Source organism: Pundamilia nyererei, unplaced genomic scaffold (assembly GCF_000239375.1).
Source record: "Pundamilia nyererei isolate P.nyererei 1_Seehausen unplaced genomic scaffold, PunNye1.0 scaffold00070, whole genome shotgun sequence".
Classification (NCBI taxonomy): Eukaryota; Metazoa; Chordata; class Actinopteri; order Cichliformes; family Cichlidae; genus Pundamilia; species Pundamilia nyererei.
In genome coordinates, this window is record NW_005187471.1 from 391568 (window position 1) to 410946 (window position 19379).

The following is a 19379-nucleotide window of genomic DNA, read 5'->3' on the forward strand; positions in this document are numbered from 1 at the left end:
ATATATATGAACGAACTGATAAACGACAATGGTCATTTTACCTATTTTGGTAAGAATTTACTAATTTACAATAGTAAATTTAAAATAAATAAATAAAACTAGCTGTAAAATCATACTGCTCTTTATCTTTTAGTATATTTTAGTCAGATATGTTACAAAAACAAGAATTAGGCAGTTTTGGGTGGATAAGTTTAATGTTGAGTTTGTATAAATAAGCAAATAAACCAGTGTTACATTAAATAAACGAATGAATACATTTAAATCCGTAACAAAAAACAACAAAAAAAACAACAACCCACATTTTTAATCAATGTAAACTAAGTAAAACAAGCAACCCCACTGTGGAAGCTAAACTGAATTATTTTATAATTCTAACCATAATAATTCTGTTGTGATAATATGTGGAATGTAGACCTATTGCAAACGCACTGGTAACAACAATGAACAATTTCCTCAACTTCTACTTTATAAGATTCATTTGTAAATATTGTCTACTCTCTTATTTTGTTGTGTCAACAATGCAGTTGTTTAACACACCCTCACACAATACAGAGTACATGCTGCTCCTCAAAAGATGGGCCTAAAACCACTAACCGCGACTAAGATTTAAACTTTGTGAGGAAGGAGAGACTGAAATTAATGTTTCAGTTTTGTTTAAAAACAAAATAATTTGCAAAAAAGTGTATTTCACAGAAACTCGATATTCACCAAAAAACATATTGAAACAGACACACAGACTCCACAAACTGTCAGCTTATCACAGGAAAGAAGTTCACAACCCGTCTTTACAAAGAAATGGAGCCCAGTTAGTGTTGACCCTATAAAAAGGTCAAAAATAGCTGCTTGCACCTAGAATGCCAAGCTGAAATCAGATCACTTTACAGAGTGACGAATACAGCTTTCTTCGCTCAAACCGCATTTAACTAAAGCCCTGTGACCAGGTTGTACATAAATTATCTCCAGTCTCCCTGTTAACACAGAATCAAGATTTTCAAAAAAGTTAAAACAGTGAGGTCTTTCTCTTCTGGTATAACCCTCTGCCCCCTGAACGCCCCCATCACAGATGAGTGCGAATCAAGACAGAAGGTTGTCAGACCCAGGGGGCTTGTGAGGAATCGACAAGGATAGACAAGCTGCAATAATATAATATAACACCTCATTTCATATATATATCTATATCTATATAGATATATAGATATAGATATATTTATTTGCCTTTAAATTGATAATGACAAATATGGCACAGGAACAAACCGGTCACAAAAGGCCTCTACTCACTTTTAGCTTTAACCACATAAAAAGTAAGAACAACGGCATGACAACTGAAACACCAGTTTAGCCAATAACAGAAGACTGCAAGTCAGCAAAATTGGCATGCACATAAAAAACGAGACTGATGAAATAGAATACGTGTTTTAGGCTTCACTTTCACCTCGAAAGACAATCTTTTGATGAAAGGAGGCGAATATAATGTTGAGCAAGAGGTTTTGTAGGCATTTGTAAAGTTACTGGGTTTGACTCTATAGCTAATCCGTGTGATGAAGTAATTTACATTTTTTTATTGTTTCAATACAAATGCAAAAGAAATATAAATACTGCACGCAATATTAATATAAATATGGAAGGGCAATGTAAATATTGCTCCGAAATACTGAGAGAAAATTGCGAATGATTCAAACAATATTTTGGCATATCAAAAGTGAATATTATATTAGTCCAGTCTTTAAATATTTAGGAAATATATGCTTAAATTGGAAGATTAAGATAAAAACTATATGTAGACAAAAATAAATCATAGATTAATTCAGTGAGGAGGACATCAGCAACAACATGAAAACTAACATTATATAGACAAAATTTGTTCTTCAAAAAAAATACCATTTTGCTAATTTTTTTGCAAAATAATGAGCAATCCTGCAACTGCAAAACCGACACTTCAGTCTACAAACAAACAATGGCTAGAGGAACACAACTACCTTGATGTCTAAATAAACATATAATATTCATGTTAAAGGTTGAGTTAATGTAGACAAAAATCAGGCAGCTTTTAGAAAATGAAAATTTCGCCATAAAAGAAATTCTGCTGGAATGACTGCATCCTTGTATGCATTAAAAGACTTTAACAAAGCATCCACGATACTTTCTTTTTCTCCCCCTCACATCCAATGCAGAAATCCACACAAACCACAAGTTCAAACTGTCACACAGTGAGCTGCACATCAAGAGTAATGAAAACTAAAGCTGAAGTTTCACAGTGGTTCTTTTTAAAGGGTAAATGATAACTCAAATTCAATGACTAACCGTGCAAATCTTTAACCAAAGACATTCCAGCAACTGCAGAATCACGGACAACAGCGGAGACTTCTGCTTATTTGTTCAAATCATTCCCTGGCTATCCTACAATATAAGCAAAATAAAAACTATAGTTTTATATATACACATCTCACAAAAATGTACCAGTATAAAGAATAGTGCACGCACAGTTTCTAACGCAGTGAACCACAACCAGTGTGTGGCCAATTTCAACATTTCAAATGTAACGCATTTCACATTCACCACTCAGAAAGTGTTGTGAAGCAAGACAAAGACAAAACAAAGCTCAGTTCTGCTCCCTTTCTGGTTAGGCATGGTGTCTTTCATACAGAATCAAAACTCATAATCCTGAAGTGACAGAACCCCAGTTTGACTCTGATGTCTAAGTTTTATATAACACTTAAAATTAAGAGATAAACGAGCAAATTAAATACATAATTACATTTAAAATTAAGAAAGAGCCTTTTTCTAAGCTGATGAACTTTAAAGTCTCTTTTTTTCAAAAATATAAATATAGTTAAATTAATTAAATCCTAATTAACCCCTGTTTAATTTGGGAGTCTTTAGGAAAAACTGTTCTAGCACCAAAGTTATCAAATATTTCAATATTTTGAGACAAGGCTAATCGAATATTGAAACATGGTAATGAACAGTATATTTGCATAATGACTGAAATCTAGCACCACTGATTAACAATTAGCTGTTAACATGTGGTGCTAGTTTGCAATTATGCAAACATGCTGTTTATGAGGTTGGGAAAACCTGCAGTCAGCTGAGAATGAAGAAGTCACTTGGATGAGTGACGCTACGTTACTTTTTTTAGGAAACCATAAAAGCGTTAGTAAACTATCCCTTCTCACTGTGAAATTTAATTAACTTTCATTTGATTAGATATATAATAAGACCACTAATTACTATTGCCTTCTTTTTATGAAGTGTGACTATCTCTAGCCAGACACATTGAAATTGGCTATAAAGATCTCCTCTTTTAAAATAAGCAGTGAATCCATCTGTATATCCCCGACTATGCAAACCCAGTAACCCACTTCCATCATGGTGTCAGATGAAGATAAATAAATTACAACCCAAATGATTCATTTCAGAGTTGCTGTCAATTGTTTTTGAAGTGAAGGACATTTAGGGGTTAGGGGTGACCGTGGCTCAGGGGGTTGGGAAGCGTATCTGTAACCGGAAGGTCGCCGGTTCGATCCCTGGGCTCTCTGTCCTGGTCGTTGTGTCCTTAGGCAAGACACTTTACCCTGCCGCCTACTGGTGTTGGCCAGAGGGGCCGATGGCGCGAAATGGCAGCCTCGCTTCTGTCAGTCTGCCCCAGGGCAGCTGTGGCTACAACTGTAGCTTGCCTCCACCAGTGTATGAATGCGAGTGAATGAATTGGGGGAATTTAAAGCGCTTTGGGTGCCTTGAAAAGCGCTATATAAATCCAATCCATTATTATTTGTGCTGTTTGCTGTTCACATTTTTTAAAAAGTTGTTTTTTGTTAGTTCTTCATGTTCTGTCTCTGATGATAAGAAGGATAGTGTGTATTTCATGATCTTTCAAGTGTCTTGTATCCATAGACAAAAGACACTTTAAAGGTTATTTAGTTTGTTCTCGCTTTGCAACTGTGACCCACTCAATTTGAACTTCTTTTTTCCCCCCTCACATGGTAGCCAGAGGTTTAAACTTTACATTTCATTTTGGAGTCTTTAGAAATACTCTATTCTAGCTCCAACACAAATATTTGAACATTTGAGACAATCCAGAATGGCCTAATCTAATACTAAAACACAGTAATGGTAAGGCGACATATATCTTCTCTATGCACAAAACGTATTTAGAGTAATAAAGTAAAGCCATAAAAATATTTTGAATTCTAATATGTTGGAAAAATAAAGAGTTTATTAGCACCATTTAAAACCAATTTGAGTATTTTTTTTTTGCAAGCACTTCTGAAGACATTAAAAACGGTTAACTTCTTCAGCTTCAGCTTTTTCTAGGTTTATCACAGAAATATCTGAGAGTTGCTGGTGTAAAACTGACAGATTGGACTTCAACACATTTAACCTTGCCGATCTTATGCAAACAGTCTTAGAAAAAAATCAGCATAATTTCAAAACTGCTGTAACCAGATGTGCATACTTCACTGTTCCTCATATCCACCTTTAATGTAACATAACTTTTAGCAACTTTAATGGAAGTCTGCCTCTCTCTCCATCCTTCAGTGGAGTGCTCACTAAGAAGAATATCATCACTCTACTGAGTTTCTATTTTGAAAATGTTACTCAACTGATAAACAAATGCAGATTTTGATCTGGGAGCCAATCAATAACGCGCATTTCCAAGACTATTAGCCTACTACATATCCAAGGAAAACAAATAGTGATAGAAAACAACTTGCATGGAAGTTATACTTTTAATAACAGTGATGTCAAAATGAGCATTTACCTAATTTCTTTGTCTAAACTGGCACTGAATAAGCTTGTCCAGCAATAATATCGTTCAGCAATTTATTAAAGCTGAAAGCTAAGTTGATTAGCAGTTGCGCGCATGCGCACAATTGGCTTTATGTCCCGGTGTGCAAATTCAGCATTTGAGGAGGGTGGGAATTATCTTGGCAGCACAAGAAAATCTTTGGGCTCCACGGACAACGAGAAACAGTTAGTAGCGTTTAATGAGAAAGTAGTGGAGAAGTGCGTCGGTGCTTTTCGTGTAGCGATGCTGCTTTCACCTCGCTACGTTCACGCTTTCAGAAGTGTTAAGGGATTTCAATAAATCGTCTAAAAATCATTAAAAGTTAAACCATGGTTGGACTTACCAGCGGATCCACCGGCGATGACCTGACGAGAGGCTTCTCGGAGCATGCTCTGTGGCTTTGTGGCTGTCATTTTTAGTGTTTTTAGATGCCCTGTCACAGAAAACACGGCCATACGCTGTTACACGCCCTGTAAGGTTACTGCTACTGTGGCGTTAATGCTGTATTACACCTACGTCGGTGCTGATTAACTCGCAACAAACCTGTGGATTTCGTGCTCTTCGGTGAGGCTGCTCGGTGGTGTCCTGCCCCGTGCGGCTCACGGTTGACTCAGAGGTTCCTCTGCTCCTGTAGCGGCAGCCCACGCTGGAGACAGCGCAGCAGCGCTATCTATCCGAGTGCTCACGGGCTAGGCTAGGCTAGGCTAGGCTAATATGGAGTAGTTACCCCCCCACGGGCCCACACTTACCTCTCCACTCTCTGAATAGTTTAATTTAATCCAGCCACCGATAAACGTAAAGCAAATAATCCTATGTACAGATAATTAATATGCACTTAGTGCTTTATATTAAACAAAGGCAGCTATTAAATCTTTATGCATTGTTTATATTACAAATGCAGGCGTTTTAATTAAATTAATTATAATCCTATAATATTAGATGGGTCAAAGCCCAGGTGTACACGCCAGAATGAGACCACTCACGAGCACTATTCGTGGTTTTCAGGGGTTTGGGGATCTAGAAGCAACACACTATACAATACCTCTTCAATAAATTAATAAAATAAAATCAGATATTGACACCCCCCGGCATCTATGGTGTAATTGCCATGCACCGTGAACTCAGACGTCACTCGGTAGAAGTCAACGTGAAAACACAGCAGTGGGGCAAGTCAGATTACACATTAGTCAAACAGCTTTGTGGTGCAAGGTCCATGTGATGTGGTGTTGTACAAGTGTGTAAATAGGTCAGCTAAAGACAAATTTGGAAATTATCCCATTTGTCCAAAGTTCATATTTGAAAGTGTTTATAACAGTTTAAAATCATGCATTTTGTTTTATCTGTAGAATGCATGCATATCTGCATAATATCTGCGCGAGCCCTTTTGTAATGTACCGACATTGTGATCCATAGAGGTCAATTAAGAGCAGGTGCTGTAGATTCCCATTGCTTTTCCAGTTAAATGTGTTGTTTTACAAAGATGTGAAATGTATGTAGGACTCACACTGTTGAATCCCTGTAACATTATTTATTGTATATTTATACGTTTGAACAGGGTCCTTTTTTGTGTAGTGCTGAGTTGAGTATTTTTACTCTTCACAATATAATTTGTTCTGTTATTCAAACTTTTTTCTTCCTCCAGCACTGTTTTTTTTTCTTTTTTTTCTTTTTTGTCTCTGTGTTACTTTTAAGCAAATTGATGCATTTAGGATGCCAAACTGCACTCTGAAGAAACTAGTTAAGAAATATCACCTGCTTTGTGTATTTTTAAAGAACATAAGGTTACAGAGAAAACAGCAAAGGGTAAACTCTGGATGACTTTGTGAAGTAAACAGTCAGATACGAACACAATGTTTTTAAACTATGTACAGACATCCTCCTTTGCAAACATTAGTCTAGTTAAACACACACCCAGTAAGACTTTCAAGGTAAGCAAATGTTCATCTACAGCTACAACATTGAGATTGTTTGCTATAAATTCAAATAGAGCATGTGGCCTTATTGCACCATGGATAAAGTGCAAAAGATATTCTTTTTTGTTTAGAAATGAAGGCATGTAGAAATTTAGCAGTGAGCCCTATAATAGAATTTCATTTTGTATGAGAGTATGGAACAACAAGAGCTCCAGACAAGCTATAAAAATCTGGAATTTATAGCATACATTTGGCAGGAAAATACCATTACCACTTTGACCTCCTTGGATAAGAAAAAACAGAGCATGATAATATATACTTGGAAGGCTGTGTACAACCGGCACAGAAGGTAAGTTTATGGACAAAATGAATGAGAGAAGAAGTTCTGTGCTCTCCAAGGGACGCTTTGGCTAGAACACGATTCTTGTCACCATTGCTTAAACCTTCTGATTCATGATTAAACTTTATAGTACTTAGTAGCAGGAGTGTTTCATAAGGGAAAGCCAGTGGAACATTTGTTCCAGGAAAAGAAAATAGGACAAGTGTTAATAGCATTTAAAATGTTTCTACCATTTCCTTAGACACATAATTAATAAAAATGGAAGCACGCCTCACCCCCAAGTAGTCATGCCAGGTGGCCGCCCATCCCTGAGCCCAACTCAACAGAGATTTCTTCCTGTTAAACGGGAGTTTTTCCTTCCCACTCTTGCCAATTGCTTGCTCCTAGAGGGTTGTCTGACTGTTGGGGGTTTCTCTTTGCTATTGCAGGGTCTTTATCTTACAATATAAAACACCTAGAGGCAACTGATGTTGTGATTTGATGCTATTTAAATAAAACAATTGAAAATTGAATTAAAAAGAAAATGTACTTAGTTGCAATACTTTCTACCACTCTGAAGTATTAAATAGTCTACATAGCAAAATTTATACAAAACTGGAGCTAAAAAAAAAAAAGTCAGGAATTTATCATTTATTTTAATAACCACACACAGACATACAAGCTACATCTTTTAAACAATTGCAACAGATGTCAATACAGTAACCAGACGTACTCTGCTACACAAAGGAAACGACATTTTCCCCACACAAATGTGACATTTGTGGTAAACATTTCCTAATGTTATGGAGAAATAAATAGCTATTATAACATAAGCAAGACAGTGGTTTATCCAAAACAGTTCAAGTCATTATAATATTTTGATAGCTCTTTTAAAAAAAAAGAAAAAGAAAGAAAGTGTTCTCTCCTTTTGTTTGCCTGATGATCGATTAAAAATAATGTAATTTTAAATATACTGTATGTTTAGTGTAATTAGGGAAGACCATTTTGTCTTATTGTGAAAGAACAAAGCAAGAAAATACTATCAATTCACTGTTTCCAGTAACTCAAGAGTCAAATATTTTTCCAACTTTCAACTTTTTAGACAATTTTTCAACTAAATCTGAATCTGTCCATTTGCTAGAGAGACATCTGTGAGGGGCATCAACTGAAATTTCTGACATTTGCAGGACAAAATATTTCATTAATTAGATAATTGAGAAATTAGTCATTTCAATCTACCATATTAATTGCTATTTGCTGCCCTACATTAGTCAAATATTATATTATGGGTAATTAACAGATTAAAATGTATGAATCTGTCCTAAAATACGCAACATTAGCTCCTTTCTAAACGAGCAGCAGCTCTTCATCATATTCAGACTCTTGCTTCATTGTCATTTACTTTTGATCGCTGATGATGAAAAATTCTAGTGACACAGGCAGACAAATTATGACTTCTGCAAGTGGGAACATCGAGTATCATCAAGTCCTCAGATCATTACAGTATTTCAGGAATGGTTCTGATGTCCAATTTCAACACTGAATTCCCAAGTGAACTAGCACCTATGAAATGCAAAGTTGAAACACCTGTGTTGAAATAAATAGTCTAAAAGACTGATCCTGACATTTCTAATTCTAACTCTTAATAAGAACAACAACAATAATAAAAACTTTAATAAAAGTACCTCTTCTGTAAGAATGAAAACTCAGGACATGCAACCCAGTGCACTCCAGATGAATGCAAAGTAATAGTAACTGCTGTCATCAAACCTCCCTCTACTAACAGTCTTTCTCAATTTTTTTTAATTTGCGCAATTCACAGTAGCGTGGGGCCCTTGGTGGTGTAGTTCATGGTTGGGAAGTGCCTGCTGTCTGCATCCCAGTGGCTGAGGGGCTGGTGAGAGGCAGATGGGAGGCTGGGGTTCCAGTGGTTAATGTAGCTGGCCATGAGCAGAGTCAGCTCCAATATCTGACATGAGAGTGAAAATAGATTTTAACAACCTAAAGTCAATGATATGAATGAGTTTTATGTAATTCAGGTGAGCTGGAAGCCCAGAAAATGCCAACTTAATATGTTTACCTTGATTAGGTATATGCAATCTGACCACAAATAGATATATAATTACAATGATAAAAGCAGGAAGTATACCTTAGGTTTAGGCATAGCAAAGACCAGCTTCTCCACGCTCTTCTTCCCGGCTCCAGCCTCCCTCTGTTGGCTCGTGACCACCATGAAATCATCACGACAACCACCAAAGGTAATCACAGACTGGTAGGAGTACGTGACCAGAGTGTGCTGAAAAAAAGGAGCATTGCCAGTGTGAAATCTGCAGTGAAGTGGATATAAACAGAATTCATGTTCAGATTTTATTGCTGACCCCATTATATAGTATGGAATTCACTTAGGAAATCATTTTGGTTTCTCCTTCTTTTTGAGGAGTAAATTGAGTGTGAAGATATGTGACATAATTTCCAGCAACTTATTCTGATTTTCACTTTGTTTTCTCCCATTTCTTTCTGAAGGCACATGGTCTGCACGCCAGACCAAGAATGAAATGAATCAACATGAGCTGCAGAAAATTACAGAGCTCACGTTAGCAAAGTTTACATGATGGAACTGCTGTGTGTCAGGGTCAAGTATGTCAATTCAGAGGCTGGCCGTTTTATTTTCCTTGGGATTTCTGGTGTTTGAAACACCACAGAACGAAAATCATTCCAGACCAGTGGGTCAAGAAAGCTTTGCAGCTGTGTCCTATCCAGCTGCTGCAGCAGTTAAAAGCTATCTCTAGATTTAACAGCTATAAAGTCAAGCCGGAAATTCAATAAAAGAATGGACTTTCTAAATTCTAAATTGTTCTGGCAGCAGATTTTATTCTGAAAACACATGACAGGATGGTCTGCTCAGCTTGAAACTCACCATTGTGTAGTCCAGCACACACAATCCATCCTCATTGACTGCCAGCCACACCTGGCTCTGCTCAATAGTAGAGGGGGGTACAGGCTGTGGACAGGGGAAACAAAGAAGGGTCGTTTTACAGATGTTATACAGCTTCGTCTCAAACAGGTTTGGGCTTGAAAGCTTAGTTCAAGGTTTTGGTTCAAAATGATCTAAGTATGCTTTTTGGTTTTGATGAAGAATCACATCAAGACCGACATTTAAAGATTGATTAGACAAACAGGAGGCGATAAAGTTCACATAGAATAACATCAGTCACAAAACAACAGAAGACATGTATTCAACTTTTTTTTTGTTACCTTGGCACTGAAGAGCTTGGCTCCAAACAAAGGCCATTTCCGAGCCACAGTTAGGTATATTCTTACACACTCGGATGCACTGCACCCACGCAGCATTGACCACTTAGTGGCGAGACGCTCGGTAAGGTCTCTGAGAGGATAAAAGGAACAGTGGTGAGTTAAAATATGGCAGGATAACAAAGCTTTATAAAGTTCTCAAATCAGGTTCTAGATTAAGAAATTGTGGAATGGCACGTTTATTCGTTTTTGGGTTTTTTTTCTTTACTTGAGCTGCTCTGAGCTGCAGTCCTGTTTGTAGCGTTTTGGGTAGAAGCGTTCTAAGGCTTGAAGGAGAATTATTTGAGATTTAGGCTGAGAAGAGCCAGAGGGAGAGGAGGCACCTGGTCTGTCCAAATCACCATGTTCAACCTGGAGGACAAAAGAAAACAGATAGTTAGAAGACAAAAAGGCTTTCGAAAACGCACAAAATCATACATTTCAGCACTGAAGATAAAAGAATAGCATTTTTTTCCTTCCAAAAAGTCTCTTTTTCTTGATAGAATTGTTACAGACCTGGGCCAAGAGGGCAGCCACTTCAAGAGCCAGCTCTTTGTTTACAGGAAAATGGCCTTGCTGGACTTCATCATTCACCTGGTATGCCAGCAGGAGGCGCTCTCGCTCCATTTCTCCCTTTACCTGAGATCTGAAATACAACCTGCATACAAGAGCATATTGTTATTAAGGCCGTTTTCTTGGGAGAAACTGAAAATTGAGATATAACATCAGCATATTTCACTTTGCAGTCTATAACATTTTTAAAAAAAATCTTTAAATACATCTCTATGACTATAGAGTAAAAGTACAATGTTGCTGATGTGTTTGAGTGCTACAAAATTGAGATATGAAAATAGAAGTCATACCTGTTCTTGTATGTTAGGCGTACAATCCGTGTTCCTTCATTTTTCCCAGGATGCAGCTCCTTTAGAGCCTGTTCCCATTTGGAAATAACATCACAGATCTGGGAAAAGCAAAAGTTAGTCTCAAGTCATACAAGCACACATTTTTTCACTCATGTTACAGTGAGCTGGTGATCTAGAGATTCTGATTTGTACACAAACTCTTATATACAGTGCATTGCATGATCCAGACAGACCTATACTTCTGTGGAATGGTGGATTCTTTTAACAACAATAATTAAAAAATCTAGAGGCACTACTTTAAATATGACTGGGTAGAATTAAAACACAGAGAGGTTGTCATATACATCCTATATATACATCCACATCCACATCCTAAGTTGTAAAAAAATGTTTGGACAGTGTAAATTTGCCAAAAAATAATCCCACTACTCACTACTGATCCTCTAACTTATTAGAAAATTTGAGACAGATGATCTACCTTCAAACCACAGAGCCAAAAACCATCAGTGATTTCTGTACAGCAGCTTTCTCCCATCTACTAATGGTCTGTGACCCACAGCCCTACCTTGGCAGATGGCTGCAGGCAGTGCTCCAGGTCTTTGCCAGATGGATCATCAGTGAAGAGGGAAAATCCAGTCAGCTGTGGTTTCCTCATGCTAATCCTCTGGTTCAGCGTGTTGAGGAACTCCTCCACTGTAGTCGACCCATCGAATCCCACTACCTATAGTAGAAAACAAAGGACACAGCTGGCACTGAGTTTCAGATTCTGCAGTGGTTGCAGGAGTTTGTAGTTCCAATGGCAGTCAAAAAAACTGCAACAGCAGATTAGAAATGTAACAGAAATAAAAAGGAGGTTCATTTTCCAAAAAGGACATATACAAAGTACAGTTGGGAAGGTATAGATGCAAACTAAAATATATACAACTAAAGGAAAGCCTAGAGGAAATTTGTGCATGAAGAATGTATTATTTGCTTCTCGAAACAGGGGTATAGTCATTACAACACTTGTGCTAGCTACCTGGTAAGCTATGTGTTACCTGGTAGGTGTTGTTCATGAAATGAACTGGGATGCTGAAAGGTAGTGAATGGTGATAGGGGTTCCGCAAAAGGATGGAAACTATCTCCATACGTGAAGGTTTAGCCTCCCGCTCTCCATTCTGCAGAGTTCGCTCCAAAGATCTCTGACAATACACTGCATATTTCCCCACCTCACTCCTGTATGTGGTGGGAAAAAGGGAAAAGATAATTAGAAGAGGTTTTTATGTATTGGGAGTTTTTCTGCTATATTTTAAGGTGTGGCTTAAGTTAGCTCACCTTGGGTTAGCATTGCGTTGCAGATACTGTCTCAGGTACCACAGAAAATGTTGCTGAGGGAGGAACAGAGCCACACACAAAGACAACAGCTGCCAGCACTGCAGGGAGAGATAGAAAAAGAAGACATATTTTAACTAACACGTTTTATCTTAAAATATATTTTTTAAAAATACATTTTTTAAAAATATATTTGAAGTACATAAAAAAGTACATTTAAAAATTTATGTCTGAGCGCTTTAAACATGGCTCCTGACTCTTTACTGTGTAGTGGGTTGACCTGTGTGAGAGAGTAGTTGTGTGGCGTCCGACAGTTGGTCTGTTTGATGAGCTGACAGTAAATTTCATTCTGCAGCTCTGGGTGGTTCAGGCACACTTGCAAAGCATTCTGGGCCAGCGAGGTGTGGTAATCAATAGATGGAGACTCAACCAGCACATTAATGAAGAGCTGACAGGACTGCAAAATGTCAAAGAAACAAAATTTAATGGCACTGAGCTACCAACAGGTGGAGACAAACACAAACCCAGAAATCTGAACACAAAAGTAAGGGACACATATTGAAAGCAACTTAAAACAGTTAAATTAATACAGGATTGGGTGATCATAACACTCGGGTGAGATGAAAACAACAAAAAATATCCCAGCATGAGGTCAAGAAGAGCTCCAGTGTAAGGGGGGGAAAAAGGGTGAATGTCATTACTTTGTTCTCATTCAGTGTGACAGCTGAAGACAAAGACGCCATTTAACAGGTTTAATCAGTCTTGTCAGTCTCATTAATACTTCAAAGACATGAAGTAGAGCATAGACTTGAAAAGCATGCAACGTCCTTTCATTCAGTTTCATTGTGTGTGTTTGGGACAATTTTTAAGGCTGGATGGTCAGAGAGAGCCGATCTATTCAGCCATCAATCCTAATGTAGTTGGTGGGGCTGTGAAGCATAAATTGGAAGGAAGGGGCTTCTGGTTGACATGAGAGGAAAAGAATCTGCCATCTCCCTACAAGGTCCTTGTTCTGCTCTGATCCCATTTCTTCTTCCCTATCGTGTAGTTTCCATATCCATTGCTGTCACTCTGTGAAGGCCTTGACCTCCCATGTCTCCTCTTAAAAGAGGGCTACCTTCACGCTGGCTCTAAACCACAGGAACAGTTAGCTTCAATGAAAGCAGATAATCAAGGCCATTATCTCTCTTCAACACTTTTGATGAGCTGGGCCCCTCGGTCCTCAGCCTTTGATCTGGTTTAGTGGCAGGAGGGGTGGGGGGGGGGGGGGAAGACTGCTGCAGAGCTCATCCAAGAGTACAAGGGGTTAAAGAGGGGGACAAACTGGAGTGGGATGGATGATGTCTTGAACAGATCCTCACAGTGAGTGGGAGATAGAGAAGTGGAAAGGGATTCCGAGAAAGGGATAAAAGGGAAAAGCATAATCAAAAGTAAGTGGGATGGAACAAAAGAAAGAGAAGGGTGAGAGGTGGGCACACTGACCTTGAAAAGCTTGAGAGCCTCTGTCTGCAGAGCTTCAGAGGGCAGCGTGGTGAGAGGCGTGCGGAGACCCTCCTTACAGAAGCTCAAGGCCTCACTCTTCCACAACACAGACTCTGGGAAAAGACAGTGAAAGACACACATATATAAAAAGGCACAAATATAACACGAGTAGACACAGACAAACAAAGATTGAGTTTCAAAGCTTTAATGACTCAACAGCTGATAAAAATTCATATACGGTGCTACAGTCTCAAACAGTGTCTGCAATGTAGATCAAAATAACATGCAGCATGCTACTGTGTGCATTTATACCCACTTATAGATATTCTAAGCCAGGGGTGTCAAACATAAGGCCTGGGGGCCAGAATTGGCCCAGCAAAGACACCAAACTGGCCCACTGGGCACTCTGGAAAACATGAACTGCAATTTTGCAAGTTTTATAGCTTATCATAATGAAAAAGTCCTGCATCATGGCTATTCATACTATATCAAAGTAATCAACCAATAAACATTGTTCCTGGTTTTATCTACTATAGAAGTGTCTAAAAAATGAACTTTTTTGTCAACGAGCAAAACAATTCTGCTGTATAATTACAAGACAATTTGGCCGATGAGTTACCAGAGCTGTTTTTGTAATTTTACACATTACAAAAATTTACACATTTTACATTTTTTTTATAATTTAAAGTCCAAAGCCAGCCAGGGGATGGAATCAAACTCAAGACATTCTTACTGTGAGGCAACAGTGCTAATCGATGACATCTAATAAATGAAATGACGTCACCTGATTGGCAGCCTATATAACCTGGCTTCCTTTCAAGACGGCTCTCTCTATTCCTTGAAGGCTGCTGCCTTTGAGGCACCCAACTTGATTTTCATTTACTTTGGTTTGATTGAGTTATAGTTCTCCCATTTTTATTCACCTTTTGTCAGATTATGATAATAAATTTGCTTAATGAAAATTGTTATTGTGTTGCTCTCTCTTCTTTTAATGTACTTGAGTGAGCCAGCCATAACAAGCGGGGGCTTGTCCAGGATAAAGTACAAACTTTTGTAACAAAGTAACCGCTGTTTTGGGTTACTAAAACACTATCTTACGAGCTAATGATAGTGACTATGCGATTATAACACCCTGGTGTTTTCCTGTTAATTATCTGCTGTCAATAATTAAAATCAAATAACAACATCAGAAAAAAACATCAGAAAGGTTTGGAGATGATTGAACTATTTTTGTTGAGAAATATGGATTTCTTACCAGGGTCTCCGTCAGCATCAAGCAGTTTACCAATGAGCTGCTCATACTCTGTGCCTACTTTGAAGGCTGCATTGCTACAAGCTGCTACAGTCAGGTGATACAACCAGGTATCCTATGTAAAATAAAACATACTAATTAATATGAAAACAGAATTTTATTTCTTTTTTTGAATGAAAAACAACTCATTAACATATTTATTGTTGGACTACCTTCTCCTGTTTGGTGCCAATGAGCAGATATGTAGGACTCTGGTCTCTCGGTTGGACCACTAAGGTGTAGTGGGAGGAGAGAAAACCTCGAGAGCCTGCCTCATAGTCCTCATCTGAATCGCAGGAGCGATCTACTTCCTGAACTGATGCCTCCCGCATTTGCAGCTGACCCAGAGGAAGCTGAAAAAGAGAAAGGCAAATCAGCATCAGCTAGGGAGCACTAAAATAAGTCTTGTCATGTCAGGAGTAGAGAGATGTTTGTTTAATAGACCTTGTCCTCCTGGTTGCGATAGTAGTAGAAAACCTTTCCAACCAAAGAACACCACACTAGTTTTGAGTGGCCGTGTTTGACCTGAAAGCACAAGACAAAAAAATAAGCAAAGTTTCAGGACAAATCCAAAGTTACCAGGAAGTTACTCACTACAATGAATATATGATATTAGAAAGCTTGTGAATTTCTAGACAGACTGAAATATGATCATTAGGAAATTTCTGCTTCTGTCCATCTGTTAGGAAGCCAGTGTGAAAATCACTTAAGAAGTAAAGTGCAAGCTAATTCCTGCCAAAAGAAAACAGTCCATCCACATACACGACTCCCCTGCTGCATTCATTCAGTGTCATATTAAACAGTGATGCAGCTGGAGATGATAATCACATGTCATTTTCCCGAGAAGGGGTTCTTTCAAAGCGTTTCTTGTATCTGAATGGAGCAATGATGTCACTGGAGGATGCCTTCCAGACGAAGCCAGCTGTGCTTCCCTCAGAAGGGGGTTATCGAGGTTAACTAAGCTCTGAGAGGAAGAACATCCCCAGCCTTATCTGTTATCATGTCACAACAGATCAAAGCCAACTCACAGGAAGGGAGTATGGTGTTGGTGAGAGGACAAGGGCTCCATCATCTTAGCTTGGGGTTGTCAGTCATCTGCCAGTAAGTCATCAAACACACACGCACGCGTCAGATGTTTAAGTGTTTTAATTTTAGCAAAACAAGCAGGCCTCAGTTAAGAAAAGGCAGGGGGAGACTAGAGGAAGGTGGAGGGAAAGAGGAAAGAAGCTCTGCAGTGTTCCAACAGCTCTAATCTTGTGGTGTTGTCCCAACATGAAGGAGTTCTTTTAAGAATCTGCTTTAAGAGTGCTCTATTCAATCCTCACTTAAAGAGTGCCCACTGTATTATGGATTATATCTGCCATGTTTTCCTGCATTGTCTTTAAAAGACAAAACGCTTCTAAAAGCCTATAAAAAATATATGTTTTTGAGTGTTATACAACTACCCCAACAAGCAGAACTTTAATATCATATCGAAATACTTCCTACTTTGAGATTCGGATGACAAGATTGTTAAAGTTGTGATTGTCAGTGTGATCTTTGATATAACTTTTAGCACTGCACAAATCTGAATGCACTCTCACCAGAGGCCCACATATGATCACTGTGCAGTCTCTTATCCATCTTTATATTTTGTTTGGTTCACTAGAACTAAAAATGTTTAAATAATGACTTCTGACCTTCGTAAGCCAACCTCTCACAGAGGGCTTTGCAGTCGTCTCCATGGTAAGTGGGCTACTAGCCTGAACTTTGAGTATATTCTGCAGAACCCTGATCCACTCCTCCAGGATGTTGGGTGAATCCGCGGTCAGATAGAAGGTCTTCTTCTCTGTAATCAGCTGATTAGATGGAAAAGAGAAATATGGGAAAAATGCTAAGCCAAGCCAACTGAGACAGCAGCATCATGTCAGAAGAGATCAGAATCAGCTTATGAAGAGCCATGAAAACATTCCAGTCCGATGCTATACCTGATGTCATCTCAGGCCGCTTCTGTGGTATGCAGCAGTAAAGCTCTGTTGTTATTTAGTGCTATATTAAGCACGCTGTGTGTGAATGAGCATCCTAGTGCAAAGTCTGTCTCTTTTTTTCTTACAGTTTTAAAACTGTGGATTCTAACCAATAGAATAATTTAAATGCTTTGAGTAGTAGTGCCAATTTTGGGTATCCTATGTTTGAGATCTCTTACAGAAAAGCAGTGTGTTTGCACTCACTTGAAATGTCTGCGCTCCTTCTCCACGTACTATGCAGCAGGAAGAGTTTAGCTCAATCTGACCCTGAGGTTTCCTGATCACGTCACTCTGAAAACACATGCGTAAAAACACCACAACTTCTGTCCAAGATTATACAGAAATACAACCAAAAAAACAAACAAACCCAAAAAACAAAGAATGCAGTGAGCACGAATGAACATTGTTATATTTAGATATACAAGTTGTAAATAACACATGCCTTTACTGCAGCCATCCTGTACTTAAACACACCAATCTTCGAAATATTTCTACAATGTTTTCCATGCAGGCTGAAAAACCTTAGAAGGAAGCAGACAGGCATGCTCGAAGCGAGACACACTCACAGGAGATTTGTAGTACAGGATCTCTCCATTCCTCAGGATGAACCAGCGGCGCTTCCAGGCTTTCACCTGACTGCCCATCTTGAGCAGATATCCAGACTTCTCCAGCATCTCCTACAGACATAAACAGCACAGGTAAAGTTATACTCAATAACTGTGACTGATTAATCGCTGGTATACTAGTGATTATCTTGATTAAAGAGTTTAAAGTGGAGGTGCCTCTACTCACAGGCCCAGTGCTCTCACAAGAGTAGGATGAGGTCCGCTGGACTTTATGCTCTGGTTCAGAGTAGTCACTGTCTAGGGAGTAGGCATCAGGAGGAATGGCATAATCGCTCTCTGAACTGATGGAGGACATGGACACACCTGGGGTACCAGAGAATCATGGGGAAAACAGAAGAAGACACAGAGGCAAGGTAACTTAAGGAGTGTTGGTAAAGGCCAACATTGCAATTAAATATTCATATTTTACAGAGAACAAAAGATTCAAGACTATTGCACTGTTGCAATGCAGTTTTTTGCATATATTGGGGTTTTTTCTGTGCCGTCTGCACTGTAATCCATAACAATCACCTCTCTTGACAGCTCTCGGGCTGCCAGGGACGCTTCCCTTCCTATCAGGGCTCAGAATGGAGGTCCGCACGCTGGCCAGAGAGCTGCTATCATCCTCCGACCCAGAGTCATCATCTGGCAGAGGCACACTGCTGATCTGAGTGGCTTTCTACAGCACACAAAATAAAATAATACAGATGAAAGGTGGTGTTGTGCAACACATAGTGTTGTTAGGCTCTATATTATCATCCAAACCGGACAAAGTTAAGCAAATGTGAAAACGCAAAGAAAATTTCACTCACCCCTTTCAGTGTGGTGTATACTGGTACGCTGATATTCTTATAGATCAGCTGAGTGAACGGGCCTGCTGCTGGATACTGGGGTAAGTTGGATCCTGCAGCGTAAACATGTATTAAAGGACAAGGAACATTTTTAACAAGGTCTATGCTTATTTTAGGGTTATATGCCCCATAGACATGTTTGGAGTAGTGGTCTGTGTAGCACTGATTTCTAGCTCTGTTCCACTTATTAACTACATTAGAGATATGGCCAATGTGATGTCATCCAGTCAACAAAGTCGGTATGAGGATTTTAGCCACTGCTGCCTTTTTGTTTCAAACTGAATGCAACAAACAAAGTCAAACCCAAGGGACACTACACCCATGAGTTAGCCATAACCTAAAACATACCCTGGTTCACCATCCTTTTTTACTCCAAACGGCCATAATTTACAAAATGGTAAATGGGCTTATTCTTATATAGCGCTTTTCTAATCTAAGCCCTTTATATAACTTGCCTTGTTCACATAAGCACTTGTTTTTATGCTCTTTCCATGCAAGTCCTTTCTATCTAATGTTCACATGCATTCATACTCAGATGGATGCATCAGGGAGCAACTTGGGGTTAGTATCTTGCCCAACGATATTTGGCTTGCAGACTGGAGCTAACAGGGATTGAACCCCCAACCTTCTGATTAGTAGGTGACCTGCTCTACCTCCTGTC

The 19379-nt window shown here is 38.8% G+C and overlaps 2 protein-coding genes across 2 annotated transcripts in view; both read right to left on the minus strand.

The window, feature by feature from the left end:
• Nucleotides 1-5475, minus strand: part of slc25a21 (solute carrier family 25 member 21) — an 84593-nt gene extending 79118 nt beyond the window's left edge. Inside the window, exons 1-2 of the mRNA XM_005736558.1 lie at nucleotides 5330-5475; nucleotides 5130-5219 (exon numbers count right to left, since the gene is read on the minus strand). Coding sequence (XP_005736615.1) covers nucleotides 5130-5199 — 70 coding nt within the window. The 5' untranslated portion in view covers nucleotides 5200-5219; nucleotides 5330-5475. The remainder of the gene's footprint in view (nucleotides 1-5129; nucleotides 5220-5329) is intronic.
• A 2185-nt stretch (nucleotides 5476-7660) lies between these two features.
• The window catches only part of plekhh1 (pleckstrin homology domain containing, family H (with MyTH4 domain) member 1), a 31710-nt gene continuing 19991 nt past the window's right edge, over nucleotides 7661-19379 (minus strand). Inside the window, exons 10-30 of the mRNA XM_005736559.1 lie at nucleotides 18680-18771; nucleotides 18399-18546; nucleotides 18055-18191; nucleotides 17829-17939; nucleotides 17467-17553; nucleotides 16936-17094; nucleotides 15701-15781; nucleotides 15430-15609; nucleotides 15221-15332; nucleotides 13966-14078; nucleotides 12764-12940; nucleotides 12487-12584; nucleotides 12210-12387; nucleotides 11738-11893; nucleotides 11173-11270; nucleotides 10826-10967; nucleotides 10539-10681; nucleotides 10274-10403; nucleotides 9936-10019; nucleotides 9168-9314; nucleotides 7661-8987 (exon numbers count right to left, since the gene is read on the minus strand). Coding sequence (XP_005736616.1) covers nucleotides 8835-8987; nucleotides 9168-9314; nucleotides 9936-10019; nucleotides 10274-10403; nucleotides 10539-10681; nucleotides 10826-10967; nucleotides 11173-11270; nucleotides 11738-11893; nucleotides 12210-12387; nucleotides 12487-12584; nucleotides 12764-12940; nucleotides 13966-14078; nucleotides 15221-15332; nucleotides 15430-15609; nucleotides 15701-15781; nucleotides 16936-17094; nucleotides 17467-17553; nucleotides 17829-17939; nucleotides 18055-18191; nucleotides 18399-18546; nucleotides 18680-18771 — 2726 coding nt within the window. The 3' untranslated portion in view covers nucleotides 7661-8834. The remainder of the gene's footprint in view (nucleotides 8988-9167; nucleotides 9315-9935; nucleotides 10020-10273; nucleotides 10404-10538; nucleotides 10682-10825; nucleotides 10968-11172; nucleotides 11271-11737; nucleotides 11894-12209; nucleotides 12388-12486; nucleotides 12585-12763; nucleotides 12941-13965; nucleotides 14079-15220; nucleotides 15333-15429; nucleotides 15610-15700; nucleotides 15782-16935; nucleotides 17095-17466; nucleotides 17554-17828; nucleotides 17940-18054; nucleotides 18192-18398; nucleotides 18547-18679; nucleotides 18772-19379) is intronic.